Source organism: Wasmannia auropunctata, unplaced genomic scaffold (assembly GCF_000956235.1).
Source record: "Wasmannia auropunctata unplaced genomic scaffold, wasmannia.A_1.0 LD336064.1, whole genome shotgun sequence".
Classification (NCBI taxonomy): domain Eukaryota; kingdom Metazoa; phylum Arthropoda; class Insecta; order Hymenoptera; family Formicidae; genus Wasmannia; species Wasmannia auropunctata.
In genome coordinates, this window is record NW_012026826.1 from 787,484 (window position 1) to 806,318 (window position 18,835).

The 18,835-nt window shown below is 44.5% G+C and overlaps 4 protein-coding genes across 4 annotated transcripts; 2 read left to right on the forward strand and 2 right to left on the reverse strand.

Annotated features, from left to right (window-relative positions):
* Window positions 1–2,798: 2,798 nt before the first annotated feature.
* On the reverse strand, window positions 2,799–5,770 carry LOC105450294 (regulatory protein zeste-like). Its single transcript, XM_011690079.1, has 4 exons — window positions 5,756–5,770; window positions 4,505–5,101; window positions 4,055–4,241; window positions 2,799–3,535 (listed from the first exon to the last, which is right to left on the reverse strand). The coding sequence occupies exons 1-4, from the start codon at window positions 5,768–5,770 to the stop codon at window positions 3,240–3,242; spliced, it is 1,095 nt and encodes a 364-aa protein (XP_011688381.1). The 3' UTR covers window positions 2,799–3,239.
* Window positions 5,771–6,483: 713 nt separating this feature from the next.
* Window positions 6,484–8,039, reverse strand: LOC105450259 (cuticle protein 18.7-like). Its single transcript, XM_011690015.1, has one exon. The coding sequence runs from the start codon at window positions 7,946–7,948 to the stop codon at window positions 7,205–7,207; it is 744 nt and encodes a 247-aa protein (XP_011688317.1). The 5' UTR covers window positions 7,949–8,039; the 3' UTR covers window positions 6,484–7,204.
* A 1,224-nt stretch (window positions 8,040–9,263) lies between these two features.
* LOC105450260 (cuticle protein 18.7-like) lies at window positions 9,264–10,981 on the forward strand. Its single transcript, XM_011690016.1, has 2 exons — window positions 9,264–9,334; window positions 9,854–10,981. Exons 1-2 carry the CDS (start codon window positions 9,323–9,325, stop codon window positions 10,343–10,345), a joined length of 504 nt encoding a protein of 167 aa, XP_011688318.1. The 5' UTR covers window positions 9,264–9,322; the 3' UTR covers window positions 10,346–10,981.
* A 3,465-nt stretch (window positions 10,982–14,446) lies between these two features.
* Window positions 14,447–16,825, forward strand: LOC105450295 (pupal cuticle protein-like). Its single transcript, XM_011690080.1, has 3 exons — window positions 14,447–14,458; window positions 14,788–15,418; window positions 15,871–16,825. The coding sequence occupies exons 1-3, from the start codon at window positions 14,447–14,449 to the stop codon at window positions 16,062–16,064; spliced, it is 837 nt and encodes a 278-aa protein (XP_011688382.1). The 3' UTR covers window positions 16,065–16,825.
* Window positions 16,826–18,835: the final 2,010 nt, after the last annotated feature.

The window sequence follows — 18,835 nt, forward strand, 5'->3', positions numbered from 1 at the left end:
ATATTTGTGCGAAGGAGAGAAGAAGAGAAAGATTAATAGTAGCGAAGTATATTATATATAGAGAGAGTATTAAGTAATAAATTTTATTGTGTCGCCAGGTAAGTCGACAGTAGTTTCGTGAGGCATAGCGCAAGAGAGAGAGAGAGAGAGAGAGAGAGAGAGAGAGAGAGAATAATACAAAAGAAAGGCGCGCGAGAGAGAGACTTACGGATGTTCGACGGGCCGCGTCGTTGCATTTTCCATCCGGAGAGTCGCGAGGTCAACGCTCGAGAATCTCAAAAAATATCACGATTAAACAATCAAATTGCCACGAGTTTTTACGAGACAAAGCGCCGCACGCAAAACGCAGGATTCACCGGAGGTAAACTTTTGCAAAAAAAAAAAAAAAATACGCGCTCGGATGTCTCTCGTTACCACGCGTCGCGTCCGGTACGATCGCACGACGCACGTGCAATCCCACGCGAGATCCGGATTCGCACGCGTACGTATGTCGGCCCGATCGAGTTCAATTTTCGTTGACATTTAAAAAATACGTATATACCGCCCACACGCGCGAATTGGAAAGATAAAGCCGAGAGAAAGCAAATGAGATTTGAGTCCGTGTCGCATCACGTATTGGAGATTGAGGATTGTGCGAAGGAGACTGAAAGTATAGAATTTGACTAGATCAAATAATTTTAATCCATTCCATTCTGAATGGTTGAATTCTAATCGTAATCCTCGATCTCCAATGCATAGCGTGATACGGGCTTTAGGCGAACTTAGGCGCATCCAATTCTCAAGACGATTGGCGAAGGATGAAAAACCTGCGCCGCGTCTTCTTCATATTTTTAACGAGAATTCTTAAGAGTTGGTTAAAAGAAATTCAGAGGTTTGTCGCAACTCTTAGTTGATTCTTACAATTAGTCGAATCGTCGAGAGACGAAATTAGCAAGGCAGCTCCTTTTCTTCTTTTCGAAATCGTTCGTTTACGAAATTTTTCTTTCGGCGATGCCACCCAAAATGAAAAGGTGGTCGATCTCCCCTCAAAGCTGTTTTCATTATCGCAATAGTATCAAGAGGTGCCAGGAAGTTTTCGATAGGAGGCAAATGATCGGATCAAGACGATCGGAGAATAGATGATTGGGTGTGAGAATTGTTTTAATTAGAGAAATTGAACTATCGTTTTTTCCATATATATATATATATATATTGCTCACGTAAAACGTTAAGTAAATATTTTATCTTTTGCAAGACGTTGTATTTCTGATTGTTGCTGCGTGCGCGCACGGTGCGCACGACCGAAATGTTCGCGTGTATAGCAATATGGTTCATGCCTGTATAAATTCTATATCCTGTTTTTTCTCGGTGATCATTTCGGCTCGCATTGACGTGAACTCGCGCGCTCCGCGAGAGAGATTCTCCGCTGGCAACTGCGCGGGTGGATAAAAATTGGCACTTCCAGGACATTTCTCGGACGACTTTTGACCGCGCGAATTTTACTAACCCGTGCAGCTTCCACGGATTTTTGTGATTACGGAAGTATATCCGACGGCAGGCAGCGCGTTCATAGAAGCGTGCAAAACGCGTATCCGCCAGGAGTAAATGAGATGTATCTTCTAATTTAAATATATATAAAGGTATATAAAGATATTCCGCGGAGCATTCGCGCAATGTGTTAGCCGCAACGTTACATGCAACGTTCCGTGCATCGCGCGCTACAATTATCCGTCACTGGTAGCGGCGTAGCGAATATATATCTGGTAGAGATGGGAGAAACCGCGCAGAGGATTATGATGAACAGACAAAAGCAGTAACTAATAAAAAAAAAAGAAGAACAGAACAGTACGCGCGACGAGGATCGGAGGGTATCGATCATCCGAGCTTCGAAGTCAATGCGTTTGACGTCTAGAACAAGTGTGTTATATATAAATATGAACATTATAAATACATATTATAAAATTTAGATTTATATATATATATAAATATATATGTAAAAGAGAATGTTATGTATAGAGAAATGGATAACGGCGGGACGTGGAGAGGCACAGATATCAATTACGTCGTTATAACTCTTCCTTCAAACACACACAAAAAAAGTCGCAATTAATATAATTTTATTGTGTCATTATTATCGTTGACGTTATTATTACCGAACGTAATCAAATGCGGCATCGGCGGACCTGTTCTTTAACGCTTTCGTTATTCGGATCACGTTGCGATTTACGCCCGTCGGCGGTTGCAGTTTGTTGCGGCTTAAATGCGCGGGAAGAAGAGGACGAAGCTGCAAAATCGACCAGCTCCACCAGCTGTCAGTTAATTTGGGACGAGCCTGCTGCAACACGCCGAGATTTCTTTTAGGCTTCCGCGGTGACGAATTATGTCACAGGCATCCATCTCGAGCTTAAATCATCCGCAGAGAATGCGATGTCGTTCGACCGGTAGCGATTCCTCCCTCGCGATGCAGAATTAGGAGTAAATCTCAGTCCAGTAAAAGTATAAAGATTCGTGTAAAAAAGGTTGTCTAACACAATTTCGAAAACGAGCAACATCTGCAGACGAGGCAGCATTGCGAGTTTAACACTGCGCCTCTTTCAAATCGCCAATTCCGTTCCCCCTCAATTCAATCAAAGATTTAAAACTTATTACGAGGGCGAAGAGTTTAAATGAAATTTTAACACTGGGTATTTTACGCTCGTGTCCAAATCTAATCCCCGTCTGACGTCTCGTGACGCGGTCAGAATGTCGAAGGTATAATATACGCTTCTAATAGGTCGAAGGTACGGTTCTAATTGACATATCGTGTAGGTCGCAATGGCTGTTGTGTAGTAGTTTCGTGACTTTATTATATCGGACATCTTACATTGATTCTTAATTAGGCTCCCTCATCGGTTAACTCGATAGTATAAGAAGCTGCGTCAGATTTCTTTTTTTTCTCTCTTTAGGTATATTACTGTTTAATATACGTCTCATTTATATATCTAGCATTACTTCTCACGCTATACCAATGTCTCCATGACGGTGTTGACGGCGATGGCGACGACGATGCTGATTTTGATTAATCCTTTATCCTTTTAGTATCGATCCCATATGTGTACCACTCTGTTGTATTCGTCCCACAATATCCTGCATTATTTTGTAAAGAAGAATAAAAACATCTTGACAAACGGAAAAAAAAAACGAAAAGGAACCCCGAGATCGAGTTTGATCATTTCAGATCGTTCAAGCATTTTATTCCAGCCTCCCGCGCGCTAATTGCGCTACACTTTCCAGGCTACTTCTGGTACTACGACATAGTAGAGAGACGTCGACGGTACGTATCTGAGGACGTTCGGCTGCGACGAAGTCAGCGGGATCACGCTCAGCGGCGCGATCGACAGGGGATTGACGGCGCGAACCTTTTCAGTCGTAAGTTGCTGCTGCTGCTGTTGCTGCTGCTGTTGCTGCTGCTGTTGCTGCTGCTGCTGCTGCTTTTTCGGCGTCGCTACTCCATCGACCGAGATCGTCGTTCCGCTCTTCAGGACCGTTGCCGCGGGCGTGATTACACCGGAAGCGCCTGCGGAGAAGAACGGCGAGACAATCATTTTCCCTCAATGTCGATTCTCGTTTCTAGTGGCCCTTTGCAATTTGCTACAATTTTGCGCAACATAATTTGTTGCAAAGCCAATTTACGGTATCAACGAACGAGTTTGCGAACCGGTCGCAATCGCGGTGGGAGAGGAGAGCGACCTTAGACGGTCCTCGGCCCCGGAAATGGGACGGCCTTCGTAGAAACGGCGGAGAAAAGGTAAAAGAAACGCGGATCTTGATGAGATCGTATTTTTTAGTATTTTTTTTCCGATAGAAGAGGAATAAGGGTATCACGTGATTATAATCTTTCCTCGCGGCTTTAAATTACAAAAAGGCAAATCAAGCGAAATAATAATTCGCGGAGACGTGTTCTTGTTGTGGGGCACCACACGTGCGAACGGAAAGCTTAAAAGTGTTTGACGAAAACAGCCCGCGGCGACTTGATATTTACAATCAGAACAGAAGAGAGAGTGAACGGTGAGGTGAGTTACTAATCAATAATGACCTTCGGCGATCGATGACTCCGGTATGACGGAGGGCTCGAGCTCGTAGTTCCCATAGGAGATCCGAAATACCGGCACCGCGTGTTGTCCCGACGACGCCTGAGATAGCGGCACGTACGAGGAGATTAATGGGATCGCTGGGATACTTGCGCCGCCGATAATTTTCTGCGATACACTTCCGGCGGATTCCTGCGGGACCGTGTCACAGAAAATGCCGATGATGATGAGGGGAGAACTTTTGGAGAGCGGAATATTTCGAAACGCCCATATAATTAGGCATTCCAGCCGGATTATGTTTGAGAATATTTGCAAAATTTTACGGAGACCGATGAGCGCTATTGAAAATGTCGTTTAAGATATTTTTATAAAATATATCTTAATATATATTTTCATTAATATTTCGTGTATTCTGTATAATCTTTATTGTCTCTGGTATTTCGTGATTGACGTACCTTCTGCGTGCTCTTCTCGCTCGCCTTCTCGCCGCTTCCCGAGGCAACCGCCTGCAGAGTCTCGTCGCTGTCCTTCGGCTCGACGCTCTTCGCGTTCTCCAACGCTTTTCCCTCCCCCTCGTTCAATGGAACTTTCGTGATCTCAGCTCCCTGCAGTCGTTCTCGCGGCCTGAGAAGACTCGCGCCACTCTGCTCCACCTCGATCTTCTTTACGCGCGCGTCCGCCTGATTTCCCTTATGATGCTGATGAGCCTCCTCGTCCCGCTTGCTCGCCAGTTCCAGGGCCTGAAGATGCGCCGTGCGCGCGGCCATCACCTCCGGCGTGTCCTGGACCGGGAGCGGCGCCTGCGGGAGATTCGTCGCGATTACCTGAAATCCATTCTCGCCGTCGGCGAAGTACTGCGCCGTCTGGATGACGCCGGTTCCGTCGACGTAGCTGTAAGTGCCTCTGGTCGCGCCGTTGGACGTCCTGACCTCCGACCTGGCCGATCCTGGCGCGCTGTAGCCGAAGCTGTACTGGCCCAGGCTGTCCTGATAGCTGAGGAACACCGGCGGCTTGGCGAAGCCGCTGGTGATCAGGCAGTAGATAAGGAAAAGCTGAAAATAAAATCGACTTATATAATTTACATACTTCGCGTCACGGTTTGTGAGACCTGTCGCAGATACGCGGAAGGCGTTAAAGGTTTAAAATTATTATTATTATTATCAGCTCTTACCGAAATTTTAATACCGGAAGGGACAAATAATTATTTATTTTGAGTATTAAGAGCACTAACAAATAATACTTTTAATATTTAAAGAAAGTTACTTGACCTCTTCAATGTTATAAATTTCTGTAAAGTGGATGACATTACGGGAATGATAGATATCAGCAATTTATTTGTGAGAGTGACGCAAGTCCAATTTTTGTTGTACCAAAAGAATCGTTACAAATTTTTCAGTACATTTTTAAATACAAATTTCAATTTGATGTAATCTAGCTTTATAAAATGAGAAATACGAAATTTTACTTGTTTTCTCTGCGGATAGATAAATAAAATTTTCAAATATTAAAAATTATTAAAAATTAAAATATTAAAAATTGTAGAAATTCCCGATGATCTGCCCCGAGTAATCTTTCGTAGAAACAGTCTCGACAGTTAAACTCCAGCAAGGACCAACCCCCCCCGGAACGGCGGCGCAGTAAACTCGACGGGTCTTATATAGAATCGCGAGTCCTCCCACGCGGGGAATCGTAGGACGAGCACTTACGGATGCGCTCTTCATGGCGATCGTATCGCACGGGCACCGGTATATCCTCGACGCGACATGACGCCAGGGCACGTTTATATACGCACGCGGTCGCGTGCAACCACGCCCTGCGGCGTCGTGATGCCTGCATGCCCTCCTGGCGTCCTCTTCCTCTTCCCACGGAGTCGCCCGATGAAATTTCGCGAAGTCGCCGCGTCGCGGTGAGACCACCGCGGCGAGAACTGGTCGCGCGAGTGGTCCCCTCGAGGTCGCGGTCTTCGGAATCCGGCCTCGCCGATTGCCCGCTCTTACCCGTATACCGAGAGAGACGTGCTGGGACGGCGCTTTTTTCCGGGCCGGGATCCGCCCGACTGTATATGCCCTAATACGTCGGCCGTCAGGGTCGCGCATAACGCCGCGCGATCGTGTTATTGCCGAAGGGGTTGCTGGGGATCCCGACGTGGAAAATGTGCAGCCGCGGATTATCGGCCCGCCTAATTTATCGTTCGATTAGCCTCGATCGTGTGTCCGAACGTGGAACGTCTCTCCGACGGCGAGTGTCATTTCGCTGACGCCGATCGGTCGCGCCCAGGGGTGAGAAATCTTTCGACTGGCTTACGAGGATCTGCGAAATCTTATGGTAACCAATGAAATATGGAAAATTTTGTTGCCGTCTCGCATTTGTATTTTATCGAGACGAGTCGAATCGCCTCAGCGTAAAATATGAGGGGATTAAATGAAGTGCCATATTTATGTAAGGTAATAATTTTATTCCTTTAACGATATATTGACCTTACGTGTGTGCATATATCGCTACAAAGACATGTTTCAAAAAATTGTCATTTTTTTAATTGCTTGCAGAAGAAGAATGGAAATATAAAGAAAAAAAAAGAGAGAACATACTTTTATTTCTCTACAATCGGTTGTTACACTAAAGTTGCATTTCAAAATTAATATTATAAAATTCAATAATGCAAAACGAAACTCATTTTCCGGAAAACTTTGTTGTTTGAGTACGTCGTTGTGTAGTAAATGAGCGATACGTGTATTTATTTTTGTATATTTAGTACAGAATACATATATAAGAATTTGGATTGAAAATAATAGTTTTACAAGCAAAAAACAGATAATTAAGGTATTCATAATTGATTCTCATTTCAAGATCGTCTTCAGTTATGTCTTAAGATGATAATACGGATAATTCTGTGATTGGCTTATGACATCTCAAGATTGTGCTTAAGACGATCTTTAATATAAGAACCGACTATGAATATTGATCTTTAAGTGTTCCCGCGTTCCTGTCTTATTGAGTTTTTCATTTTTCATCGAAATAACCCTTTGATCTCTATAATGGATTTACGAGTAGTTTTACGACTATCATTTGAAATTCCGCAGTTATATAATACAAGATATTATATGCGTATAAAGCAAACTGTATTTTCTTCAAGAGCGCATCCGGTAAAACCTTTTTCAGTAGACCAATCTGCCGTAAGCGAGCGTCGGTCCGGCGACCGCCAGAGCGTCGACGGATCTCACGTCGTTCGCCAGATTTTGGTCGCCAGCCACTTCCGGTCCGCCGTCGGGACCAACGGGCACCAGAGCGGCGACGACGCCGTTGGTGCCGATCACCAACGGCACCACTCGACCGTTTACGACGCGCGGGCGGGCATCGTCGGACCTCGAAGCCTCGTTCGCCATCGGATCGGTCTTCCCGTCGGCACGCGCGACTTCCGGTGCGTCCAGAGCTCTGCCGTCGGGCTCGCCGTCGGCGACGTCGGACGAATCCAGTGCACCGCCGCCGCCGCCGCCGGACCTCGCGATCTCGTTCGCCAGGTTGATCCTCTCGTTGACGTGCGCGACCGCGTGAGCCGCCTTCGCGGCCGCGACTTCCGGCGTGTCCACGACCCTGCCGTCGGCGCCGAGGGGCGCGTAGGACGTTAAAATCGACGGCGCACCATCGCGAGCGAGCGACGGTCGTCCTCGCGGCGAGTGAGATCCGTCAATGGTCGATCTTGCGGCCCCGTTCGCCAACCCCGTCCTCTCGGCGATGCGCGCCGCCGCGACTTCCGGAACGTCCAACAATCCTCCGCCGTTGGTGCCGACTTGCGTGCCGGGTGACAGGGGTGTCACGTACGTCAAAGGTATGGACAGGAAGCTGGGTTTGGCCGTGGCCAGGCTCGCCAAACCGAGCAGCACGATTGCGAGTCGCGTCATCTCTCTTGCGTTACTCACTTAACAGTTACGCCCGGAAGTGACAATAATCCCACGCAATTGTGGACGACGAGTTAGCGTAACGTCGGCCGGGATGCACTCGATGACGTGTACCGATGCAGTCCTCGCGGTCGCCTTTATAGTCCTCCTAGATCACGTAATGTGGACGAGCGCGCGGGAGGGCGCGAAGGGAGAGATCTCGATTCGAAAATTAGCCGCGTGCGGTCGGCTCCGCTTCCGTTTCGCGCGGGTAAGATAAGCCTGTTTGTAAAGCGAAAGTTTATACGCTGGATAAGAGGAGACGACGAGATGAAACGGAGAGGGATTTTCTTTCCGTTTCTTACGAGGCCGGGAAGACACCCGATCCCGTTTCCAATTCTCGGCCAGATCGGCCGTGATCTAGAAGGTCGCGCCTGTGCGCCGAAGGCTGACGTCGATCGCGTAATCAGGTTCTAGAGCGAGCTTATTGTCGTTTCTGCCTCGATTAGGTAAGGATGCCTGTGCCTACCTGCGTGCCTGTCGCGTTACTTAATCCTCGATTAGCCCGGCTAGAAAAACAGATTTGCCGATCCATGTATCCGTTCATTGCATTTCTGCACTATTCTGACAATAATCTTTCAATTGATCTAATGATTATATTATAGATTTTAAGAGACACACATTTTTTCAAATGATCTTAAGAATTGAAATTGGAACAAGTGATTTTATATACGAATTTTATTCTTAAGGAGATAAAAGAATTTATTTTTACATGACAAAATTAATTTCATTACTAACAAGCGTCCAGTTTATATTGCAAAAAAATGTAATAATATGTTAAATAGAGTCAAAGCAAAAAAATAAAGGTCGAATTAATAATAAAACAATATTAATAAAGAAAGTTAATAAAGAATGTTAATTTAATTAGTTTAATCAATTACATCATCATGTAAAGTTACTATTATATTAGCATGTATAAGCCGAAAAATTTTTTCTTCATCAAAGAAATACACAGTCCTCCAAAAGAAAGGCGTACGCGACGAATCGCTCGCTCGATCGTTTTTTTCATGCAGATCTTATTGATCGAGTCGGTCGATGGGCCAATTTAGACGGGCGTCCTGAGGACCGACGAAGCCGATATGATTTGCGATTATGCGAACGGGAGCGAGATGACGGAGCGTCAATGTCAGATATACGTGTCTCGGCTCTTATTTACTGGTATTTACGTTGCAATGGGATATACATCCTGGTAGCGGCGCCTGGTTCGGCACAAAGCCTCCTTTACCCGCGGGGGTATATATAAAGCCCGCGTGGACGGGGTGGTGCATATTAACCGAGCACCTTGGCGAGTACTGAACCTGATCGGCAGCGTCGAGGAGCTGAGTAATTTCGTTCAACATGAAGGTCTTGGTGAGTATTTAGCAGGAAATTTATTAAGTCTTTAGTAAGGAATACCGTATTGAAGGTTACTGTGATTTTTTAATAATTTTTATTATTTTATCACGCCAACTCCTATAGCCTTTTCTTTGATTGAATGCAGATTTTATTTGTTGGGAGTTCTAATATTTGGTTTATTTATTATTTTACTTTGTCGCTCGTGCTAAAGGAAACAAGACTGATCGATTTAATTACGGATTGCGTCTGTCGCGCATATTATTTTGATACTAATTCCATACTTCTTGCTCCCATCAGGAATTATAATAACTATATAATAGTCTTCTTAACTTCTATAAATATATTTGTCCATGTTGTAATTCTGTTAATACAATAATTGAATCCAATTGTACTTTTAATGAAAGAGATGCCTAAGCTAGGATTAATCAGATCTTAACGTAAGAAATTTCTGGAATAATAAATATTATAATAAATTATTATAATAAATATTTGGAAAACACGTGGCAACACGCGACATGGCGCTATTCTTTCCAGATTGTCCTCTCCGCTATGATGGCTTGCGCCTTCGCCAGTCCGTTGATCTACGCCAAGCTGGTGCCCGGTGCTCCGATCGGCCTGGACGGCCGGGTAGTCGACACCGCGGAAGTCGCCTTGGCCAAGGCCGAGCACGCGGCCGCTCACGTCAATGAGAAGATCAATTTGGCCGCTGAAGCCGCCCGGTCGGCCGATCAGCACGTGCTCGCTTACGTCGCGCCGTCTGACGTGGCCGTGGCCGTCGACGCCGCCGCCGGCGCGCAGCTGGTGCAACCGGTCGCGGTGACGGCGAAACTGGTCCCCGGAGCGCCGATCGGGCTCGACGGCCGCGTCGTCGACACGCCGGAAGTGGCCCTCGCCAAGGCGGAACACGCCGCGGCGCACGTCAACGAGAGACTCGGCCACGCAGCCGCGAGATCGATCTACCACGCGCAGCCACTCACCGTCCTGGACCACCACAGCGCGCCGCTCGTTCATTACTATTTTCGTTAAGCCCACACTTTCGTTTTAACACATACGAGCTCATATTAAAGTGTAAATAAATCCGAATCTCCTGCGCGCCGTAATTTACGGACTAGATTTATTTCGATTACCTTCTATGTAAATTAAAAGCAGAATTTTGAGAGATGTTTTCGTAATATAGCAGCAAATTTGAATACTGCCAACATAATCTTTTAATTTCTTTTTTATACTTTTACAAACTTAATGTTAATATTACTAATTACGGAGCGCAAAATTCTATTTTAAAATTCTTTTTTCTTTGAGTTTCAAGTGACGATTGAAAGTTCCATAGATATCTACGTTGGCCTGCAAGGATGCAACGTAGTTAGCGATAGGTGCAACGGGAATGCGTTCTAACAGGCGTGCCGTGCAGACAGATTGACAAAGAATTAATGGACATACATATATTTCGTTACGAATATTTCATTGTAATATGATATTTTTCCATTTAAAATGAAGGATTATTATTTCAATTTTTATAGAAATTGAGTGTAAAAATGTATTTTTATTTTCTTTGACCGAAAACTTATCGCGAGCAAATTGTCACAATATAAATTGTGCCTATAAAAATATTTCTAAGTTTTATATAAATATCACAAATACATTGTTATAAATTTCCATGCAAAATGAAATTATCTATATTTATTTCGCATGCACCATCATCCACTGGCCGAATTTCGTGAACGAAGCTGTATAAGAATCTGACTTGGATATATGAAGAATGCATAATTAGACATTGAAATATTCAGTGCGACAAGTATATTGATTCTTCCCATAAAACCGGTACGGAATTCGCGACGGTTCACTTAATAATACGAAACTTACGGGGCTGTGCTCGAAGTGACAAAGTAACACCATTAAGGAGACTATAATCCCAGAAAAATCTTCCCAGCCGCACATTCGCACCACGTAATAATTCAATCTCGGAATACAATCGTTTCGCAGCGTGTCTTCTACGGTTTAACACAAATAAAGCCGTTGACCGTGAAAGTTAACGCGCTCGCCATTTGTAAACTTGTCGTTAAGGCCCGTCGATATTTCTTCGACATAATACGTGTAGCGTAAGCATAATTCTTCAAATTTATGATTATAATTGGCGAGCTATATTTTAGAATCTCCGTAAATTTCTCCGAGTAATCAAAATTTATTGCTTCATGTTAAATCGGACGATAATTGAGAACGAGAAATACTCAATCTGCTGACTTGCAAGAAATCGGATCACAAGAAGATAACATTAATATTTCCTACTGATTGTGCGTGAGAAAAAAGTCTAATAATAGCTACCAAATATATTTTGTTCAGCATATTGATACAATATTTAGTAAATATTATCAAACATAATAATGATCAGTCGTTTGGTAATAATTACTAAATATTATTAATATTTGCACAATTAAAATTAGAGCATTTAGTCAATTTTGATCATATCAATTGAATATTTGTTATGATAGTTGTATAACTATCTAATCATCTAGGCTCGATCATTATTGCGAGACATTTTTCTCAGTGATGATTGATGCTACAGCGAATGCCTCTTGTAATCCCATGTGTTGCCAAGAGCACGTAATCCTGCCGATATAATAATGACACAATCGCCCGCGTGAGATGACGATGACGACGACGACGACGACAATAAAGACTTGTTGCGTACGATTTTCGATTGTTTCTTGCACAGTTGATTTTTTAGGTCAACCTCAGAGGTTTTAGGCGCTGAGTTAACGTAACGTTCGCGGCGGAGAGGCCTGCGTGGGTTTGCAATCGGCGGGTTTTGTCGCGAGCGCGTTATTGTCGGGGGGGAGGGGGGGGAGAAGGGGGGAGGGAGGAGAGAGAGAGCAAGAACCGCCGCCCGCTTTCTCGTATTACACACACGCGATTACCGTGACGTTTCGCGATTGTTATACTCTCTCGCCGTTTCACCGAATCGCGCGGTGCGAAGATTTGCCCAATCTAAGAGGGAAGAAAAATGAATTCCTGTACCTCGGCTCGGCCTGCACGCTCGTGCCGCGCGAGTTCAGATCGGAATGTTTCTCTTTCTCTCGTGGGACAGGGCAGAGGTGTTGACATTGAGCGACCGGTAAACGGTCGTTCCCTGTCGCTTTCGTACCACGCGATCGGCGAGCGAGCGCGGCTCCAGGGGTGGCCGATAGATCACTCGTTCGATGCGATCGAAAGCATTAGCGATGAGCGATCGATAAGCTGCGATAGAGTAGAGCGACGGCGAGGAAAGGCGCGGTCGCGTACGACAATAATGACAGTAACGCGTCACCTTGCGCTTGTCTGCGTTTATCGGCTTTGCACTTTGCAGCGTGGGCTTGTCAAAGGTGTTCGCGTCGCCGTGGTGTCAAAGGTGTTCACGCGACACGTGCGTGAGCATGCCGTGTCCGTTTAACATTTATTCGATATGTGCATTTACGTCGTATATGGAATTCTTCGCGAAAGTTACGAAGCTCGTCTTTTTTAATGCGTTGAACTGTGTTAAGATCATTATTAAATCAAAAGAATAATATAAGTTAATTAGAAGATACGATAAATTACAGATGCTATTTTAACAATTGCGTCTGTGTTATAATATTTAATAATAGTAAAAATTCAAAATAAAGCAAAAGTTTTAAAAATAATTTTGACAATTTTATTAGAATTATTTGAGTCCGAATTCGATTTAAATTATTCTTAAAATTTTATATTGCTACAAGACTTAAACTCTTGGAATAATTTAATAAAGCCTACCTTAGCGCGTTATCTTATTTTTAAAATTTTAAAAATAATTTTGACAATTTTATTAGAATTATTTGAGTTCAAATTCGACTTAGATTATTCTTAAAATTTTATATTGCTACAAGACTTAAACTCTTAGGTTAATTTAATAAAGCCTACCTTAGCGCAATCACATGCTTTCATTTTAATAATCCGAATTAAAAAGCTACGATTAACAAAATATTTAAATTACTAAAATTAATTTTAAGTACAATTAAAATTGTATAAATTTTATTAATTTTATAAATTCATAATTAAAATTATAATTTTACTATAAATAAATAAATAAAATTATAATTTTACCAATTTTAAATTTATAATTAAAATTAAAGTAATTGAAAATTTTAGAAGCAATTATTGAGCTTTGCAATGTTTACGCATGGCAAATATGTTTGAAGAAATTAACTTTTGGTCCATAGAGCGGAGTACATTGTCCACTTTCGGAGTAAATTGACGTATGGATCCGTATAAATGCATTATATGGTTTGTACTGTGAGAATGTATTCTTAATACAGCCCGTCCTTCGACTTCGAGTCCTTCATTTACTCAGGGCTGGTGAGTTAGCGCCGATACACGCCTTTGTTGTTTCTCCCAGTATCGAGGTCCCTTCTATCGGTGACATGATTTAACCAGGATCACGCGGGCGTGAAAAATACATATCCCTTTGTTCGATAAGAAGCTGCCGGATTGACTTACGCAACTCGCGGTGACAGGGAATTAATAACTCGCGTTACTAATTGTCGTCGGAAAATTCTGAGAAAGGAAATAAATGTCAGTGAGTGAAACAATCAGTGTAATCGAAATGTCTTTCAGCTCTTAACTCAGCAAATGAAAATCCGCTCTGCGAAAGGTCGATGGTGATTTTAGGTCTATCAATTAAGATGCAATTGAGTGCATCATTAGCTCCCCGATCATTAGCTTCCGGTCACGAAGTGCAGAAGCCGCGTTCAAATGTCAAGGTCGCCCTCGGCGAGAGACAGACGAGGAGCGAGAGAAAGAGAAGAGAGAGAGAGAAAGGGAGGAGAATAGCCTTCCCTTTTCCGATCTTTCCGGGCAAACTTCCCGGGCCACCGGGTTAGCCGATCACCTCTGGCTCCCCCCAGGTCGCCGGCGATCGGATCCACGTGGGAGGGGACGGACGAATGCGGACTATAAATGGTACCAACAGGCCGTTCTCCAGGAACACAAAACGGCGAACCGACGCCCGGCCCGGGTCCCTCCACTCCTGGGAGCGAGTACTGACGAACGGCAGCAGCGCTCTTTTTTTTTCCTTTTTTTCGTTGGAAAGGTGTGTGGGAGTTCAGCGAAGGATAACACGCCCCCCCCTTCTGGATCATCATGAGAGGCCTGGTGAGTGATCCCGGGATACAAAGGAAAGTGAAAGGTTGGGGTAGGTCGAAAGAAACCGTCCGGCGAGAAATGCCGATCGAGATCGCGCAACAAGATGACCCGAGATAAGCGGCGAATCAAGTATCGATTATGTATATTCGTGATTTCGTGACGACTAAAGAGTGCATCGTTTCTACCAAATTCTCCCCGAAAGACGATTAAGGTTCGCCTGCGAAATAACGCTTTTTTTTTTTCGAAAACGTTAGATCAAATTTAGAAAAATGTAATATTTTTTTCGTAAATATGCATCTCTCTTAGAATCGAGATCTAATTGCTCCAATCCCTTTTAGATTCTACTGCTTGTCACGGCGGTGGCCTGTAGAGCCGCGTACGTCGATTCGCCCCCGTACGGGAATCCCCTGGTTCACCAGCACGTCGGACCGACCTACGCGCCGCCCGCTCCGGTCGGCCAGGACGGCAACGTCATCGACACGCCGGAAGTGGCGCAGGCGAAGGCCGCGCACTTCGCCGAATTCGCGAAGGCGGCCGCCCGCGCGGCCCAGGACGAGAAGAACCGGCAGCACTTGGGCTACAATCCGCAGATCTCGTCGCCGGAGTACAGCTACCCGGCCGTACAGCCGACCGCGGCGCCGTATCTGCGACAGGCGAGCTACCAGCAGCCCACTCCGATCTATCAGACGGCCAATCACGTGCCGGCGCCCATCTACGCCCCGGTGCAGCCCCATTATCAGCAACCCCATCAGCAGTACGACGCACGGGCCAACTACGTGGGCCAGAAGGGCTACGCGCTGCCGGCGAAGACCACCACCTTCGTGCCGGCGCCGCTGGCCGAGGACGGGACGGTCCTGGACACGCCGGAAGTGGCCGCCCTGAAGGCGGCCAGACTGGCCGAGCTCGCCGAGGCGGAGGCCCGGGCTTACAAGCACGCGAGCGAGCATCCGAACGACGGGCAGAATCAAGGTGAGCGAAGCAGAACCGGGTGAGACCGATGACCTGCCGTGGCGTGGGCCGCGGCGTGAATCGTTGTCGTAGGGCGTGGATGGGAAGCGTGTTTTAAGATCTGCTCGTGGCAACGTAACACGATAAGATGTAAAGGTTTGACGGATTGACGGGAAAATTGTGGGAAAAGTGAACAAGGAGTTTAAAGATCGAATAGTTTCCAGCATAAAAAGTAAAAATAAATTAATGGAATATACATATATACATACATATACATATATAAATTGCTACGATCTAGGATATCGAAAGACATTCTTATTCCACAAGAAATTAATCTAATTACGTCCTCTGCATTTTTTTTTATTTCACCAAAAATTATTCTAATAAATCCATTACATTTATTTATACGCGTCTTAAAAATGTCAATAAAAATGTCGGATATTTTCGAAATGGCGTTTTATATCGTTTCTCAGATTATTCCGGATCGCCAGCCGGCCCCGCTCCCATCAACTTCAATCCCAATCCGGGACACTATGGACCCGCTTCGCGGGCATTCCCAGGATCGCCATTCCCGGGGACACAGCCTTTCGCCACGCAGCAAGTGTACAATCAGCCGTCGGGTTTCCAGCCTCATCATTACCCGCCCCAGCTGATAGGAGCCTACTGAACCTAGCGGTCGATCGACATGTTCCGGTGCCTGTACATACTCTAGATGAATAAATTTTTTTCCTATCCTTACGAATTTATCATGTTTCTCGCGACGCTCATCGCAGATCAATCATCGCTTGTACGTCTCCTTCTTTGGATACTTCGAAGATTGTGATGTATAAAGACTGCCGGGAGAAAAATTAATGAAAGAACGAACCCTATTCTTCATCTTAGATGCTCACATCTCCCCCTTTTTTCTCAATTTGTTACCAACAGAAAATAATTATTGCACAATCAATAACTACCTGTTTCAATTAGATTAAATTCTATATCTATTCTATATATCTTAAATTAAAAACGAGAGGTACAAGTTAGTTATTCTTATTGTAAATTAATGAGCGTATTATGTACAAAATATTTTGCAATTTACATGATTACAAAATAATACGACGACCAATAATCTAACTCGTCGTCGTGAAACGTCGAATAGGCAATTAAGTTTTAATAAAGTTCTATTCATGTGCTGGCCTACTTCTCGATCCTGCGTTGCGCCTAGCGTGATTTAAATACGGCTGAAACGGTTTTTTTTATCCCTGTTAAATCGTACGAATGTTAATTCGAGAATCTAAAGATGCAACGAACGCGCATGCAAATGTTTAATTAACTAACGTCTGCGAAATTAGAAGCTTGTTGTGTACCACCTTCTTATGTATTCTCTAACACTCTGTGTATCAATACTCTGTATATTAGCATTAAATTTAGATTAAGATAAATAATTAATTAACTGTTTCTTGTCACTCTTTGACCGCGCGCGCGGAGGAAAGAATTCGCGAAAGAAATCGCGACACGGGATTTCTCGCGAAAGAAATCGCGCGGCGCGGTTCCGTGACGCAACCGCGTTGGTGTCTTAATCCAGATAGAAATCGGAAGAGCAAGAAGAGAGCGATCGGATCGTCGTGGGACGCCGATTAGGAAAGTTTTGCGTTTTGCGGTGCCGCCCGCGCGGCCCGGCCGCGGGACGGCGTATCGCAATCGATCGTCTTTTGCGGCACGCAATTTTACGTAAGCAAAATCGCGACACTTGTCGAATATAAAAAGAGGTGCAACGTTCCGTGGAGCTAATCGTGCAGCCTGCGCGCGCGGCGCGCACACGCCGTTTGTGTTGTGCACCAATTTAAACCGGGAAAAATGTATAATTGTTACTATTTTTTTTTTTTTCTGTACGCATTGCGTATTTCCCACACACAATATATGTTTACGACACGCTAACGCTCTTAATGGCGATTTAATTCTGGGAACGTAAGAAATATCATGTAAATCCTACTGAAGCCACGTAGTCATCTCGCGTTACGGTTGCTGGGCTGTTGCCACATAGGTCACCCGGTGTACGAAAGACGTGAGAAGAAACGAGCGAGGGAGCGGAATAATAGCTTCTCGAGAATATAGAGAACGAACCCGAGCACATCGTGATTCGGAATACCGCGCCGCCAGAAAAGGTCAGGAATCGTAACTCGTAGCTCGATGCAAAAGTATGCAAGAGCGAGTGATTCGATCGTAAGCGCGAGAGTATCAGGAGAATCGAGACGGAGATATTCGCCGAAATGAAATGAAGAAATTACCTCGCGGGGCCAAGGGTGACATCATCGATTATCGTCGGCAAATTGACGAATTCGCGTCGCCAGAAACGATCTATCAACGAGGCGTTTCTTCTTGAGGGGCAGGGGGGGGGCATAGGGGAAGGGAAGGGAAGGGAGGGGATGGTGGGAGAAGAGAACCGATTTTATTCGCGACGAAGCGTGCGCAACCTCGCTACCCACTCTCTTCGTTACCTACCCTGCGCAATTTGAACTGACCTCGATGTAAAGATATAAAGAGCGGAGACGACACGCCTACCTACGAGAAGGAAAACCTACCTAAAAAATTCCGCGGGCGAGCGCGCGCGCGCTCGGAGATCGGCGGATGCTGCGTGGAGCAAGAAGTATCGCTGCAGCCACCGTTCGCGACCGTGGGCCTAACGCGTTACGTGCACACCGCGGGGATTACGTGTTACGAGATCCCGTTTTGCGTAGATTTGCGCAACAATCGGCGAGCTAGTCGGCCGATAGAGTTCTTCCGTCTCACGTTACCACGCGGATCGGCGTCGACAAGATCAAGTGATCTTCTCCCTCGTCCTGCTCTGTTGACCTCAAACGAAATAAATCTATCCGATATTGTTTTATCACATTGAAAGAAATTACAGAAAAAAAAGGAATAACAATGGCATATGAATTTATAATAAATTTATAATATATCAAGTAGCGGCGAGTGATTTAAGTCAACAATTTTAAAGAAGTTGCCAGATATTTGTTAACGAGATTAAATAATCTCTTCTTTCTCAACGTCGTTGATTTTAAATAGTTTTACACTCTATCTCATATTGTCTTATTGCCAAAAGGAATTGCGAAATAATGGCATGAGAGTATGCGTTTCCAATTATATACCAAATACGGTGAATGACTTAAGCCGACGATTTTAAAGAAATTGGCAAATATTTGTTAACGAAATCAAGTAATTTTCTTTCTCACGCGCGTAAAATCAGCATGATTTTTAATGAAATTATTTTATATGCATTACCACTGACACAACATTTGTGGAATAATGACATAGGAGCATTTACAATATACATATAATTAGTTAGCATTTATAATACATATATTGAATGCAATAGATAATTGAAGTCAATACACGAAAAGAACAATTTTGTTGGAAGGTAAAAATTTTGCCGAATATAGCTCTGAAAATTAATTCTTG

Excerpts from the sequence above, each read along its gene's own strand:
- LOC105450259 (XM_011690015.1), bottom strand. The coding sequence starts at position 7,948 with ATGACGCGACTCGCAATCGTGCTGCTCGGTTTGGCGAGCCTGGCCACG.
- LOC105450295 (XM_011690080.1), top strand. Across the intron at positions 15,419-15,870 it reads GAACGACGGGCAGAATCAAG|ATTATTCCGGATCGCCAGCC; the intron begins GTGAGCGAAGCA and ends ATCGTTTCTCAG.
- LOC105450294 (XM_011690079.1), bottom strand. Across the intron at positions 4,242-4,504 it reads GCGAGAAGAGCACGCAGAAG|GAATCCGCCGGAAGTGTATC; the intron begins GTACGTCAATCA and ends ACGGTCCCGCAG. Across the intron at positions 3,536-4,054 it reads GGAGTCATCGATCGCCGAAG|GCGCTTCCGGTGTAATCACG; the intron begins GTCATTATTGAT and ends TCTTCTCCGCAG.